Here is a 16,286-nt window from a genome sequence, read left to right on the forward strand (position 1 = left end):
CAAAACCAAGCTTTAATTCATTTCACGAAGCGAAATAACAGTAACCAATTGAAACAAATTATAAAGCAACCTAAAATCAAAAGAAAATCTCAAGAAAAAAAAATACCCAACCTAAAAAATTGATTCTTTCTCTAGCAGTAATTTAAGCTTTAAATCAACCTATAAAATTACTTAAGAGAATCAATATCTAAAGTAAAACCAAAGAGAACAAAAAATTAATTAAGCTTGAATATATAAGAGAACCAACTTTGAAAATCAAAGCTTTTTGAGAGAGACGGTGAGAAAGATATCTTTCAGATACTGCCGATGGATGTGATTCATTGAGCGATGGTTGAAGGAAAGGTCAATACTGCCGATGGATGTGACTAAACAGCTTTTATCTTTTTGTTCGATGCAACCTAAACAGTTAACTTTAGGGTCTTTTTTGGTTATTTTTTTAATTTTCCAAAAAAAAATAGGTGGGAAGCGAAATTAGTTTACAGCTTGGTATTTAGAAGAGATATGCCGACCATTAACAACTCTTGTAGAACTGTTGGGTACCCAGAGAGATTACCCGACAAATGGTCAGATTATACCGGACAGACAAAATGTGTTGGTAACGTCCTACCGATGGAATCCGTCGGGTATTCTTTATGGCGTCTCTCAGGTAAACTCATTTTTTTGGTAGTGTCCATTGGTTCAAAAGGGAGTCAGGACTGCTTTATTGCCAAAGCATAGCACATCTTGGCAGCCACTTGATCTTCTCTGATTGTCTTAATTTTCCCATGATGTGGGAATTTAAGACACTGGTGATAGGTGCTGGAAACGACTCTGAGTCTGGGTAGCCAGGTCCTACCTAAAATCATGTGATATGGTGTGTTAGCTTTTACCATAACAAAATTTATGATAAGAGTTACCAGACCAGTGGCTACAGGTAACTGGATCTCCCTAACTATGAGGGATTTATCCCCACTGAACCTATACAGGTTGGAGCTGGTGGCAACCATCTCCGCATCTGGGATCTGCAACCTTTTGAATGCATCATAGTAGAGTACATCTGCTGAACTGCCTGGGTCCACCAATATGCGATGCAAATCATAATCTCCAAAAGAGAGTGTGAGAACCATTGCATCTTCATATGGGCTTTGGATGTTAAGGCAGTCAGCTTCAGTGAAAAGAATGAGCGGATCTTTTTGGGGTACTGCGTTGACCTGAGCTCCTATAGTCATCTCATTGTTCATGATCCTCATCTGCTTGGCGATGCACATTTGATATCGCGCATCCTTGTCAATGACCTATCCACTTCGTTTACTTGCTTTACCATAAATCATATTTACCTGGAGTCGGCCATTGAGCGGTCTAGTACCTTGGGGGTCCTGAACTTATGTACTGATCTCCTCAGGTTGTACTGCATTTGCCTGTTCGTTTGCCACAAATTGCTTCAAATACCCCCTTTCAATCAGATCCTGTAGTTCATTTTTTAGGGTCCTGCAGGCTCTGGTGCTGTGACCCTTACTCTTATGGAACTTGCAGTAGGTTCTTTGGTCTCTGGTACCCAGGAAACCTGGCTTAAGTGGAGCTGGCCATTTAAGGTAACTCTGATTTTTGATCGAGTCCAGAACCTCATCTGGCATTTTGTTCAGAGGGGCAAAGTTTCTGTCCATTGAGGGAAGAGCTTCTTCAGCTCCTTCCACACGTGGCTTCTTCTGTTGCTTTCCATCTGCATTACTGGCTACATTCTCGGTATTACCCTCTAGGCGTTCGTCCCTTTGATGGGGATTCGGCCCTTTGGCGACCACGATTACAGTCTCTCTTTGATTTTCGAGGGGAATAATTTCCATTCCCTTCTTGAGGAATTCCAGGAACTGTCCGACTAGCTTTCTTCGCTTCTTGACGTTTGTTCAAGACATCTTCTTCCCACCCCGCATGATTTTCAACCCTGTCAAGGAGTTCTTCTAAATCACGGGGTGGTTTTTTGGAGAGAGATCTGAATAAGGCATTGTTTTCATCCAACCCTTGTTTAAAAGCTATTATAGCAGTCTATTCATCACAAGACTCTATTTGGATGGAAATTTCCATGAACCGTTGCATGTAGGATCTCAGTGCTTCTCCATACCTTTTCTTGATGTTGAAAAGTGCATTGATCCGTTTAGGTTGATGCTTGTTGCACGAGTACCTGTCTATGAAGGTCCTAAATAGTTCTTCTGAAGACTTGATATAGCGCTCAAGTAATCTGTGGTACCACTGGAGTGTAGATCCAGACAAGGAGGCTTTGAATTCATGACACATGATATGGTCATATCTCTCATATTGTCCCATAGTGGCACGATACCTGAATATGTGATCCACCGGATCTGACTTGCCACTAAAGACACTGAACTTCGGTTATCTGTAACCACGGGGATATGGTTTCCTCATCACCTGTGATGCGAAAGAAGATCTACCTGCCCCCATTATGGCGGATTGAACGAGGGAGTCTTGCATTTTTCTCCCCTTACCTGTCATCCGATACATCTGATAGATCAAGTCATTCTTCTCAGTTTCCCATGCATCTTCTTTAGTAGAATGCTTCTTGGTCTGAGCTCTTTTTCTGTGTCGAGGGTCGACATCACGTTCCTGGTCAGTTGACTCTCGTTCGGATGCTGTATATGAGTCCTCATCTAAGTTGCTATATTCCAACTCAGATGTCTTGCGTCAAGCTGGACCCCCACGCCTTGGGTTCTTTGCACGACCACCTTCTGGAAGGTTGTCATCATCAAGGTCGATGAGTGACTCATTCCCTGTGTCAGATTGATATAGATGCCTCAACAGCTGTACTTCTCGTTCAAGATTGCTCCTTTGCTGTTCCAGAGCCTGTACTGTCTGGCTTGCCTAAACAGACTCTGGGTTGGTGAGGACAACATTCTCACGATCTTGACACTCCTCTTGAGCGTTATTCCTGGGGCCTGCACCAGGAATTGTTGGTGCGTCAGTGCTGGTCATGGGTCTTCGGAGGGGGTTGTTTGCATCGTGGTGACCAGCGTTGTCCCCCTCTTCAGGGGTCTCATGCTCTTCTTCTCTCACAACAATGCTGCATGTGGTAGCGCCACCCTTTGTTTTCTTTGCTCTTGCCATCACAACAGTAATAGTTTTTAGGTTAAATCAATCGTCTGAAATGTATATTTACCTACTTTTCGTCCCCATAGACGGCTGATAAACGTAAAATTGAATAATTTACCTACGAAATGAACAATGAAACTCAAAACGCAAGTGAAACTAAACTTAATTACGCGTTGCTATCAAAGATTTCTATACTCTCAATTCTATCGAAATAGAGTGGAGTAAAAGTTCGTTCCACTCTTAGTTCTTTAGCATTCAAGTTTCCTAGATTGACTAATCTATTCAAAGTCTAATGAGAGTAATGGTGGGAATTATACTACGATGTGAATTAAAACTAGACGTAATATAAAGATTATAACTTTATTAAATTTAACTAAACAATAATTGAATTCTAAATTAATAACTAAGAATTGAATAACAACAACTGAAATTAGATCTAACAATTTTAAATGACAAAATCGAAATGATCAAGAAATAACTATTTTATTTATCTAATCAATGAAGAACTATGATTCAAAGAATTAATCTAAATTAACAATGTATGAAACTAATTAATTTAACTAATTTAATTCAAAAACTAGATCTACAAGCTATTTTAATGGCTACTTCCTATTCTAGATTCTCTAACTATCTCTTTCTTAAGAGCTAAGTCTTGTTTTATGTAAAAGAGAAGACCAGATCCACAATTCATGCATGGGCTGAGGTCTCATGTTTTGGGCTGGAAAATCGAGCCCAAAGCCCAATTTTTTCAGTCCACAGAGCCCATTTAAGCTAGTTTTTATTTCAGCAAAAATTTCATCAACTTTTGCTACTTTGATTGGGCCAACGTTTAGACCATTAGAAAGCTCTTTCCGAGCCGGTCGTTTTGACGTAAGGTAGGCCCAAATCCGAGGCCCGAGTCCAAAGATATGGTCTTCGGAAGTTCTCACGACTTGTCTTTTTACGCCCGTGTTGACTTTTCAGCTTTTGACCAGGCTTCATAAAGGTTTTGTCTCCTTGAATCTTGGCCTTTATCACAGAACTTCTTAGCAACCAACCCTTTCCTCCTTTATATCGCCAAAGTGGCACATTTCTACACATAATTGAGTTCCATGCCTGAAATACATAAAAGCACGTAATTAGCATTAACTCTTATTTATTACTCACATAATTGGTCTAAAAGTAGTATTATTAAGGGGTTAAAACTGTAGTTTTGGGCTCTTATCAAACCACCCGCAAACAGCATTTTGCTTGTCCTCAAGCAAATATGAGAAATTAGTATAAGTGACCAAAAATGGAGTTCTAACTAATCTCGTTTCGTTGAGTGCGATTGCATTGACCATATGCAACAAGGCCTTAAACCACTAGGAATTCCCTAGTGGACAAGTTATAGCCTTGTGAGAGTTTTCCAGTGAAGGTACTCACAAACTTTATCTATACTACAACGACTCAGAAATAAAACTATTGTTTCCTTATCTATGTCTCAATTATCTATACATCTCACTATCAATGAATACAGAATAATCAAGTCGAAACCTAAGCTAATATATGCATAATAATCTATCATCTACGAATAAACATATTTGTAATGAGTAATACTATGAGATGAACTAGCAGGTCCGTTTATGAAAACTCGGAATAGCGTCCTTAAGTAGGTCCTCACATAAATGTCAAGACAAAAACCACTCTGATTTTTCCGCTCAAGTTTCGCTACTCCAGTGTGCTGTGGGCACACTTTACCTTACAAACTCAATGACACACAAGGAAGCCAGAGTCGATCAAACACATCTGCCATTTACTATCACACTAACCTATTCCTAATTGAGCTAGAGGTCTTTATTAGGTGTTGCGGGGATTAAGAGATGGTTTTAAGAAGGAAGGAAATGGATATTCAAAAAGAACAAGTCTGAGATAATAGAGTCTTCATATTATGTAACTAGAGAAAACCTTATTCTTTACTTTTGCTTCTACACTTTGTTTCCATCCTTAGCCGTATATATATATTTTTTCTTTTTCTTTGGCTTTTGACTCCTTGATTATATTTTTGGAGTTCTAACTCTTTATTTTTATTTTTTTTCTTTTATATATTTTTTTATTTGGATGGAAACTTACTTTTCTCTTCTGAAGCAACTAACGAATTCTTGATTTCAAAGGTTATTCTATTTTCTATTCTTCATCTATATTCTCAAACTTATTCAAAGAATTGGGTAGGTTGATTTTTTATTTTGTTTTGTTTTGTAACAGGGTAAATGATTTGTGGTTTATGAAAGGCTCAGAGGGGCGACTAGCGGAAAATAATTCATAGGTTGGAATTTCTGGCTATATCGATCCAAAGAGGGCCTAAATTCTCGCTTAGGATATGGTATAGTGATCTAGCAAGTGGACGTGTGATTTCTCTATCCGGATTTTACTTCTCCCTTGTGTCATTTCTCAAATGTGTCACTCATATAAGGCTTTAGGCTATATTCTCATAGGATTTGTAGAATAAGTACTGTAACGCCCGTATTTAAAATACGTATTTAGTTATTAATTTATTAATTAAATTATTTATTTAAAATTCATTGGATTTGATTTGGGATATGTAGGCCTGGTTTCTGGGCCCGAGTCTGTGTTGGGCTTGGGTTTCAAACCCAAGTATATAATCACATTGTTATAGAGAATAGGGTTCTGGGAGAATAAAAAAATAATAAAAATGGAGGCGGAGATGAAAACTCGTTGGCTAGAGCATCGGAGTGCGACGACTCAGACTAGGAGGAATTCGTCGAGCTGTTCATTAAGGTGAGTAGTTTAGTTTTTTCTTTTTATTTTTTCTCGTCTATCGCCTATATAGTTTATACGGAGATAACAGTTTTACAGGAGTATAACAGTTTTACGAGAGTGCATTGTTTCCTGTTATTTTTCCTGCTCTTCCTCGTTCGTGATTGTTTTATTTTTATTAGTAAAGTCGGTTATATATTTGGACTGTTGAAGCTCGACGGTTATATATTTGGACTGTTGAAGCTCGACAGAGAGTCAATGGCGGCGACGCGAGCCAAGAATCGTCCTACCTGTTTTTTTTTGAACTCTTTGCTATGGTTTGAACTTGTAGTGTTGTGGTATGATTGAAGATTATGGGTTTGATGTTTGGGTGATGTAAGGTGCTGTTGAAGCTTGGAACAAGTTGTTAATGGCGGACGAGATGTCGATCTAGTGTGGAGGAAGGGTTCAGTGAAGTTTATAATGAAGTTGTGTTGGTTGTCGATTGAAGGGGGTGTGTTTGAGGGTGTGAAGGCTGTCGAGTGGAGCTTAGAGAAGCCATTAATGGCGGCCCGAAATTCTTTCAAGATCTAGTTTTGGTGAAGGTTGGATGTTAGAATTTGAGGTTTTTGCCTTAATTAAAGTGGTAGGGGTTTTCACAGGGATTAAAACCGCTTGGTTGAATTGGGTGGTCGAGTGGAGGTCGACGGTGGTCGATTTTGGTGGTGGTGGAGGCTACTGGAAGAAGGAAGAGGACGACCTGTTCCTCTTACTTGGGCCTGGGTCGGTTTCTCTTGGGCTTGGTTGGTTTCTTTGGGCCGGTCTATTTTGTTGGGTTGGGCCGAGTTCTATTAGTTTTCTTTGGGTCCGATTTTAAACATTTTTGGTTGGGCCAGTTTTATTTAACTTCCTTTGGGCCCGATCACTTAATTGTTTGGGCCAGTTTCTAATATTGTTTGGGGCCAGTCCATAGGACTTAGTAGAGATCCAAATGGGTCTTTCAACATTTAGACTTTTGGGTTCTAAGGTTTGGGTTTGGCCAGTTGGGTCCGAACCATTACCTTAGTCATGAGCCCATGAGCCATGTACATTAACCTTAGCCATGAACCATGGCTATGACCCTGAACCTGTCGAACATGGAAACGACAGTTTGACTTTGACAATGACAGTTTGACTTTGATTGTTGACCGTTGACTTTGACTTTGACCGTTGACTGTGGAATGTTGACTTTTCCAATTTTTCACATATTTAAGAATATGGAAAAATGTAGTAATAAAATATTGTCGAAAATTGTATAACCTTGTTTGTCATTATCTAATTAAGATTTGACGTGAGTAGTGCGTAAAGCATATAATGTTTGACACGTAACAAAAGGGGAATTTTTATAAGACTTAGATATATATGTTTTTATGAGTATTCAATTATATACGGACTTAGATTCATGGACTTTAGATTTTTGGGGATTTGATTGTGGACTGTGGACTGTTTAATTGTGCTACTTTTTATGTTGTAAATTGTATGGACAAATCAAATGCTAAAATGTTGTGGAAGTTTGTATAAATTTGGTTGTCATTATCTAATTAAGATTTGACGTTGATATTGTGACATTATATAATATGTTGGTATATATATATATATATTAAATGCAATAGTTGTGGAGAAATAAATGTATAGACACTCCATTATTTTATCTGTGAGATGCTAGTAGAATATTTGTGGATATTTCCCACGGGAGTGTGGCGTAGTGCAATAATATATTGGCACGTGAAAGAATGAAAGTGGTTATGAGATATAATTAAGATATTTCTAAATTATTGTGGCATAGTGCAATAAGGTATTTGACCTGCACATGATATAGTGGAATTATTATGAGTCATAAATGGATGACACTTGAATAAATTACGTAACGAAAATCCTAGAACCTAGCTACCACAACTCATGTGATTTGGCCCTTTTGGCGTTTCAGTGAATCTGAATGGCCTTTGGGCGTAAGTAATGTGATTGGCCCTTCTGGTGTTTCAGTGAATATGAATGGCCTTCGGGCGTAAGTAATGTGATTGGCCCTTCTGGCGTTTCAGTGAATCTGAATGGCCCTTCTGGCGTAGCCGAATAGTGGCTTGATTATTCCGTTCACAAAATAGAATGAGACGCGCAATATTTTATGCCGAATAGTGGCAGTACTTACATAATGGCTTTCGTGTGAGGGTTACCTGGTGTGCGGCATCCCGCTCAGGGTAGTTACGCATGGAGTGGTACATTATGTAAGGGGAGGCATGTGGATGTACATGTTCGGTGTTGGGAAGTGATTGTGGTAGCCAGGGAAACTAGGTAAGACATAGATACAACGTGATTTTAGGGACACGCAAAGAAAGCATTAAACAATCTAATTATGGTAATATGTTGGTTAATGATGTATCTTTAGATAGATGATTGTATATGGTTTTGCAGAAGGGTGGGTCAAACTAATTACTTGAGCGGAGACGACCCACTCTGTAATTGAGCATGAAATGAGGTAAGTATAGAATATGCTTGGCTGGTTATTAGCTTGGTTAGAACTTAAGGCGCCTCGTGGAGGAACTAAATGCCTTATTTATTATGCGTAGAGTTTGTTGTGTGGTTAGTGGAAAGTTAAGGTGCCTCAGTGGAGGAACTACTGGCCTTAATTATTATACTTAAGGATGTTGTATTAGTTGTTGGGAGTTAAGGCGCCTGGGTGGAGGAACTAACTGCCTTATGGATGGTGTATGTATATATATAAGTATATGTTGTATTTTAGAGCTACTCACACCAACATTTTTATAATGCTGACCCGATTTGCATGTTTGCTTATCGGGTGTGTTCATTAAATAAACACAGTTGATAAGTCTTGACAGGTTTAGTGTTGAAGAAGATTGGTTGCTGCTTGTGGTTTGCGTTAGCATCGCATTTCAAGATAGGCTTTGTTTTCCTTTGAGGTGATATAGATTTTCAGTTGAGGCAAGGTTATTTGCATTTTCATTTGTAAATTTTTGTAATGAAGAAGACTTTTGTTTAAGTTAAAATTTTTATTGGTTTTTAATTATCCGCATATTTAAACTATTTATGGGTTTTTGGGAGTTGAGAGCGCGTCACACCTCGAAGATCGAAGAGTCGAGAACAAATACTGTTTTTCTGAATTCTGTCGAAATTCGGGGTGTGACAAGTACTCTAGCCTAGATTTTAGAAACTTACTGCCAACAATCATAGATACTCATGTAACATATTTATAGATAGATGCAATGATTATTACCTACATATTAGCTTAAGTTTCTAAAAACTATTCTAATGCAAAAGCTACGTGAGACTTCTAGATTATTGAGAGCATAGAGAAAGAAAACAATACCAATGTTCCTAAGTGTATAACATACTTTTTATTTAAAATTTTTAAAATTTTGGAATTTTTTAGCTAGAAAACAAGTACATATTATACATATCTATATCCTAACAGATGTCTTAATTACACGTGTTTCTATGCCCCCAAACAAGAAGCATGCTTTGTCCTCAAAGTATTTTAAATAAAGAGGGTAGGAAAATACCATTGAAACACGTGAAATTCCAGAACATCTGCAAAACAAGGTTATAATATACTAATATTGAAAAGAAAAACTGACGCAACTCTATAAGAGTTCCACCTGTTATGGGGTTAATGAGAAATAGATTGCTTGGGACATAAGCAGATACTTACTGAAACTAACGCTTACCTGTACTCCCATTTAAACATTGTCCTCCTAATTTCCCTCTTCAAAGAGATGAGGTTCTTTCATATCCTGCCATGCCATGATAACTTGCTAAGCCCGTTGCCGTGTGTCGTCAACTTGTGCTAACCTGTCTAGTGTTACTATGTTTGATGGGGTGTAAGGAGCAACCAAATGAGGTTGCACCTGCCATCCCAGCCAAGTCATTACTCGAAATGAGCGAACCACCCAATTGGTGGGTCTCATGACTTCAACCCTTTTCCAATCCGTGAACAGGGTACATAATTATGGTAGGCAACCAAAACAGGCATAAGAAGATACTTATGGCGCATGCTTTGGGCTCTCTTAAGACTAGCCACTAATACTCAGGGAATGTCATATCGGTGACGTCCCTCAGCTAAAGCAAGGAAAACGTCACCAGCGGTACTATTTGCAGAAGTAAACTGAAACTCCCCTAGAATATTCATGAAGATGAATAACATGGTGGTGCCTACATTTAGGGACAGGCTACCAAGGGCTATGTTGTAACGCCCTTGGTCCATTATACGAAATACCCCTCCCCCATAATACTCATGGAAATATGTATAGTCATAGAGGTATGAATTATCGGTCATATATCCCCACGTGTGAATAGGATCAGGTATTGGTATTCCCGAAACTAATGCTACCACATATTGAATTCTAGGGGTGTGTCATCAACCGTGACGGAGAATTCTCGTTCTCCATCCTGATTACAATAGAACTTAACATTATTGTAGAAAAATTCCGTAAGCTTAGGTGAATACGAGTCGTCTTCACTTACCAAAAGATGCCTCCATCCGAACTGCGTGATCCTCTCGCGGAACCAATGTCCATAAGACTCGCTCCCCAACAAGTGTTCGAAAGACTACTCCGGTATTACTATAGGAGAAGTCATCACAAAACTACTCTCTAGAACAGCTGCAACTATCCCGGAACAACCCTCGTAAAACTTGAAATTTTTGGTGCCCACAGGGGTCAGGGCGCAGGTGCGCTCAAGGTATGCCTGGGATGGGCGCGGGGTGCGCTCAGGATGAAAACTGGAATTCTAGTGTTTTGGGCGCAGGTGGCGCTCAGGTTTGTGTTAGAGAGGGCGCAGTGTATTTCGAGGTAGAATTCCTCGACTTGATCTTTTGGTGCAGTGGTGCTCCATCAAGCAATGCTTCGGGAGGTGTGAGGTTTGAAGTCTTGAAAAAAATAAGGTAAAGTGGGAATGAAACGTGAGAGATGAATGTGAGATGTAGTTGGGGTTGTGAGTGTAGAATGAATGCAGTTTTTATAGGATTTAAGTTGCTAAAACGAATCGGGAAGTTACCCAAAAAGTTTTAAGGCAATTGCCGAAAATAATAAAATTTCTAAAATCGAAAACGGAAACAACCTATATTTTCTATTCCAAAACAAACCTAATATCTTTTAGGTTGAATTTAGGTTAGATACTGCCTAATTTATCGAGATTTCATCCTAACACAATATCTATTTATAGCGATGCCCATATCGGCAATATTCTTAACCCTCACTCCAAAACAACTTCTGAAAATAGATGATCATATAACGAATTATGTTAGGCTAAATAATACCACCCCCAAACAATTTAGGATGGTGGGATTAATGATAAGAACAACGCATAATTCGAAATTAACCAACTTATATTAAAATTGAATTCCAAATAACATACGACAACCAAATTCAAATTTAATTACTGAACTAATCCTTTTACATCTGTACTAAATAAAAACAAATACAATAAAACAAATCAACTCATTAGATCCATAAACCACTCGCTGCTAGTAGTGGAATACGCTCGAGAAGTAGATGGCCCTTGGGCTTCCGATGGGCCAGAGCCATCCGTCTTGCGGCGACGACGCTCGTGCCTCACAGACTACTCCTGCAAAGAAGAACCCCCCTGGGGTGGAAAACGTGCAAGCATGTCGTCTCAGAACTGGCGCTGAGCTTCCATCTCGGCCCTCGTCTGTTCCCACTGCTCATCCTCGCGCTGGGCACGAGTCTCAAAGTTATGATGCATGGTAGCCTGCCGAGTTCGAAGGTCTTCACAAATCATATTGAGAGAACGCATGCCACGGTGAATCACAGCCATGCGTTCTACATTCGACCTACACCTCTCCAAGGCATCGGCATCAAAACATGACGTGTCATCCTCATCCTCCGAGTCAGTCTCCTCGACTACCCTATCTTCAGGCAACCTCCAAACTCTCTGGATACACTCCGTATAAATATGATGATTTCGGTGCTCCTTCAGGCAAATCCTATCAGACTTCGGAGTCGCTCTCAAGGTTATCATGATCTTCGTTATCAAAATAGGGAGAGGTGCAATACTCTTTCCAACTCCCATAATCATGTTACGCAAAAACTCCAAAATATAGAACTCATACTTCTGCTCTTGGAGTATCCATAGAACGTGAAGGCAGTTCAGACTGATATTGTTGACTTTCTCCTTCCCTATGACATTCCTACCAATCCACTGAGCTATAGCCAGCTGGTTGGTTCGGAGAGACGACTGGCGAACACAATGCGAGCTCGCATTGTAGTTTCCTTCCATAACAGTCGCGTTCATCAAAGGTTCTACAGCAGTAAACTGGGAATCCTGTAATGTGGCATTGAGATGGTGTCTAGGTGGAATGCCTAAAATCTCAGCCAACAACCCAGTAGTAACCTTTCTCCTCCACCCAGCCACCTTAACAAAAATTCGATTCCCATTCAACTCCTTCATCCTATAAAACTCTCGGACCAAATCTTCGTGGTAAAAATAATCTGTCTAGTACCACAAACCACTCCAGGCTCTCCTAACCATCTCGTCATCGTAAAACGGCGCGAAGTGGTCGGTAGTAAAAGCGTGCTCCAGCAATATCCGACGTCTTTGAGCCATTGGAGTTTTGATAAGTTTTGTTAGTTGGAATAAGGTAGGGAGACTTGTTTTAAAACACTCTAACTAAAAAAAATGGCAGGAGGTGCGGTGGTGGTGGTGGCAGTTTGAAATTTCTGAAATTTCGGTGGTTTTTGGTTGTTGAAATCGGTGGAGGTGGTGGTGGGTGTAGGTAGGAGGAGATTTGGGGTGGGTTTAAACTTAGGGCGTGGTTGTATTTAGGTTTTATCTTTATTTCTATTTTTATTTTAGGTTTGAAGCTTTTTTAGTTTTTTGTTAATGGCGGCTTGAAGAAGAGGAGGAAGAAGAACGCGATGCGTTCTTGGGTTGCACTGTGGGCTTGGGACCAAGCCCAATTCGAATCCCACAAAAAATTAGATTTTTAGCGCAACTTCAAACTTAAATTGCCGCTTTGTTACCGGTCCAATTTTTGTGAATGAGATATGGAAATGATCAGGAGAGAATTTCCAATCTAATAATCCATATAACACTCTATTCCGACCATGGGTGACATATAAGAACATAGAAAACGCCTCGAAGTGCATGCATAACGTAAGTTATGCGAACGAATGAAATCTAACGTAAATAGAAAATGTCAATCTGAATCGAAATACAATTAAACGGCCTAAACGACACCACTAGGAAGTTAAACAATCCAGGATGGAAACGAACACCACACCCCCAAACAAATTTTTGACAACAGAGTTGAGAAAATTTGTTTTGTTTTTTGTTTTTTTTTTTATTATTTTTTTTGAATAAATTTTAATATAAGAAAAATAAGAAAGCATTAAATGCATAATTCACACCATAGAAGAACATGACTCAAAAACCGAGAAAACATGCAAGAGTTGAAAACGTGAATTATGTTGACCGTGGACTTAGGATCCGGTACTTACAGCCACACACTCCATAGGGAGGGCCCGGTTACCTTAATGGTGCACTTACCAATATATGAAAATGAAAGAAAGTACACCAATGAAAAAGGTCAGTCCTCATAAACAGGATTCTGTAAAAGGACTTCCTCTACATCAGGGGACAATAGCTCATGAAAATGTTTCAACCGTTGGCCATTTACTTGAAAGGTATTGTTGTCCTTGGGATTTACCAAGGTGATTGCCCCGTAAGGGGTGACTTCAGTAACCAGAAAAGGACTAGTCCAACGGGTTTTTAATTTCCCTGGAAAAATATGTAGACGGGAATTGTAAAGTAAGACCTTTTGACTTACCACAAACTCTTTGCGTAAAATTTGCTTATCATGAACACGTTTCATGTTAGCTTTATAATCCTTTGCGAGGTCATAAGAATCGCTACGGATTTCTTCAAGCTCATTTAATTGCAACTTGCGCTTGACACCCGCCTCATCAAAATTGAAGTTAAGGCTTTTTATAGCCCACATAGCACGGTGCTCCAATTCAACAAGCAAATGACAAGATTTCCCAAATACAAGTCTAAAGGGAGACATACCTATAGGAGTTTTGAAAGCAATCCTATATGCCCATAAGGCATCAGATAGACGCTTTGACCAGTCTTTCCTATCAGGATTTACAGTTGTTTCTAAGATCTTTTTGATTTCCCTATTAGAAACTTCTACTTGTCCGCTAGTTTGTGGATGATACGGAGTTGCTACCTTATGTGTAACTCCATATTTCTTCACAAGAGATGCAACAACTCTGTTGCAAAAATGTGTTCCACCATCACTAATGATGGCCTTGGGAATGGCAAATCGACAGAAAATATACTCTTTAACAAAAAACACAACTGTCTTATGGTCATTGCAACGGCAAGCCATGACCTCTATCTATTTAGACACGTAGTCCACGACAACTAGAATATAGATGAAGCCGTGGGAAACTGGAAAGGGACCCATGAAATCAATGCCCCATACGTCAAAAATTTCTACCACCATGATTGGATTCAATGGCATCATATTACGCTTCGTGATTCGCCCAAGTTGTTAGCAACGAATGCACACCTTGCAATGCACTTGGGCATCTTTAAAGAGAGTAGGCCAATAAAACCCACATTGTAGAATTTTAGCAGTTGTTTTCATACCACTGAAATGGCCACCACACTCTTTTTCATGGCAGAATAAGAGAACCTCATTATATTCCCACTGGGAAATACAACGACGAATAATCTAATCCGTACAATACTTAAAAAGGTAGGGCGCATCCCAATAGTATAACTTAACTCTGGCCAAGAACTTGTTACGTTCATTTCTTGACCAATCATAAGGAATAGCATCAGCCGCTAAATAATTCACGATGTCAGCATACCATGGTGTACAAAAAATAGCATACAAATACTCATCAAGAAAAGAGTTGGGTATGGACTCCGAATCATTATCATCGCCGTTTGTCAGTCTAGATAAGTGGTCGTCAACTACGTTTTCGACCCCTCTTTTGTCCTTTATTTCTAATGTGAACTCTTGCAGGAGGAGAATCCTTTGGATTAATCTCTGCTTAGCATCCTTCTTTGTGAGAAGGTACCTAAGGGCTGCATGGTCGGTGTAAACTAGGGTCTTAGAACAAACCAAATAAGGACGAAACTTATCTAAAACATAAACGACAGCTAAGAATTCTTTTTCAGTAGTTGTATAATTCCTTTGAGAATCGTTTAGAGTTTTACTAACATAATAAATAATAGTGGATTTATTATCTAGTTTTTGTCCCAAGACAGCACCAACTGCATAATCACTAGCATCACACATAAGTTCGAAAGGTTTAGACCAATCGGGAGGCTGTATAATGGGTGCAGAAGTTAAGGCGGCTTTTAAAGTTTCAAAAGCTTGTTTATAGTTAAAATTAAAATCAAAGATGACATCTTTTAAAAGCAGATTAGTTAGCTGCCTAGCTATTTTTGAAAAATCTTTGATAAAGCACCTATAAAAACCTGCATGGCTTAGAAAGGCTCTAATATCATGGACAGTCCGTGGTATAGGTAGAGTCGCTATCTTATCTAGTTTGGCCTTATCAACTTCTATGCCATCACTAGATACAATGTAACCTAGTACTATGCATTTTTTTACCATGAAATGACATTTTTCCCAATTTAAAACTAGACTTTTTTCTTCACACCGTGTCAAAACCTTAGATAGGTTAGACATGCAGTCAGTGAAAGAGTCTCCATAGATAGAAAAATCATCCATGAATACTTCCATGAAACGCTCTACCATGTCACTAAATATATGAAGCATACACCACTAGAAGGTACCAGGAGCATTACAAAGGCCAAAAAGCATTCGTTTATAGGCGTATGTTCCAAAAGGACATGTAAATGTAGTCTTTTCTTGGTCATCAATATCAATAATTATTTGGAAATAGCCAGAGTAGCCATCCAAAAAATAGTAAAAAGCATGACCAGCTAGACGTTCTAGCATCTGATCTATAAAGGGTAATGGAAAATGATCCTTTCGTGTCATGGCATTGAAACGTCTATAATCAATACAGATCCTCCATTTCATAGAACCATGTGTGGCAACATATTTACCCTTAACATTACGTACCATTGTAATCCCTGATTTTTTTGGAACTACATGAATGGGACTGACCCATTTGCTATCAGAGATTGGGTATATGATACCCGCATCAAATAACCGTAAAACTTCTTCCCTGACCACTTCTTTCATGGCGGGGTTCAAACGACGCTGAGGTTCGCGAGAAGTCTTTGCGTTATCCTCCAAATGGATACGGTGAGTGCACACATTAGGGTCAATTCCCTTAATATCGGCTAGGGACCAACCAATCGCAGAATGATGTTCCTTAATCACCGTGATTAAACGTGTCTCTTCCTCCTTAGATAATAGAGAAGATATAATTACCGGATGGCTACCATCCGGATCAAGTTGAATATATTTTAACTCAGGAGGAAGAGGTTTAAGT

At 39.2% G+C, this 16,286-nt stretch overlaps 1 protein-coding gene across 1 annotated transcript; it reads right to left on the minus strand.

Annotated features, from left to right (window-relative positions):
* Positions 1-689: 689 nt before the first annotated feature.
* LOC147503466 (uncharacterized) lies at positions 690-1,247 on the minus strand. Its single transcript, XM_086604852.1, has one exon. The coding sequence runs from the start codon at positions 1,245-1,247 to the stop codon at positions 690-692; it is 558 nt and encodes a 185-aa protein (XP_086460978.1).
* Between the last annotated feature and the right edge of the window lie 15,039 nt (positions 1,248-16,286).

The sequence above is a fragment of the Coptis chinensis genome, chromosome 4 (assembly GCF_015680905.1).
Source record: "Coptis chinensis isolate HL-2020 chromosome 4, ASM1568090v1, whole genome shotgun sequence".
In the NCBI taxonomy this organism is placed as follows: domain Eukaryota; kingdom Viridiplantae; phylum Streptophyta; class Magnoliopsida; order Ranunculales; family Ranunculaceae; genus Coptis; species Coptis chinensis.

Bases quoted from the DNA above. Each gene is read 5' to 3' on its own strand.
- LOC147503466 (XM_086604852.1), bottom strand. From the start codon at position 1,247: ATGTGCATCGCCAAGCAGATGAGGATCATGAACAATGAGATGACTATA.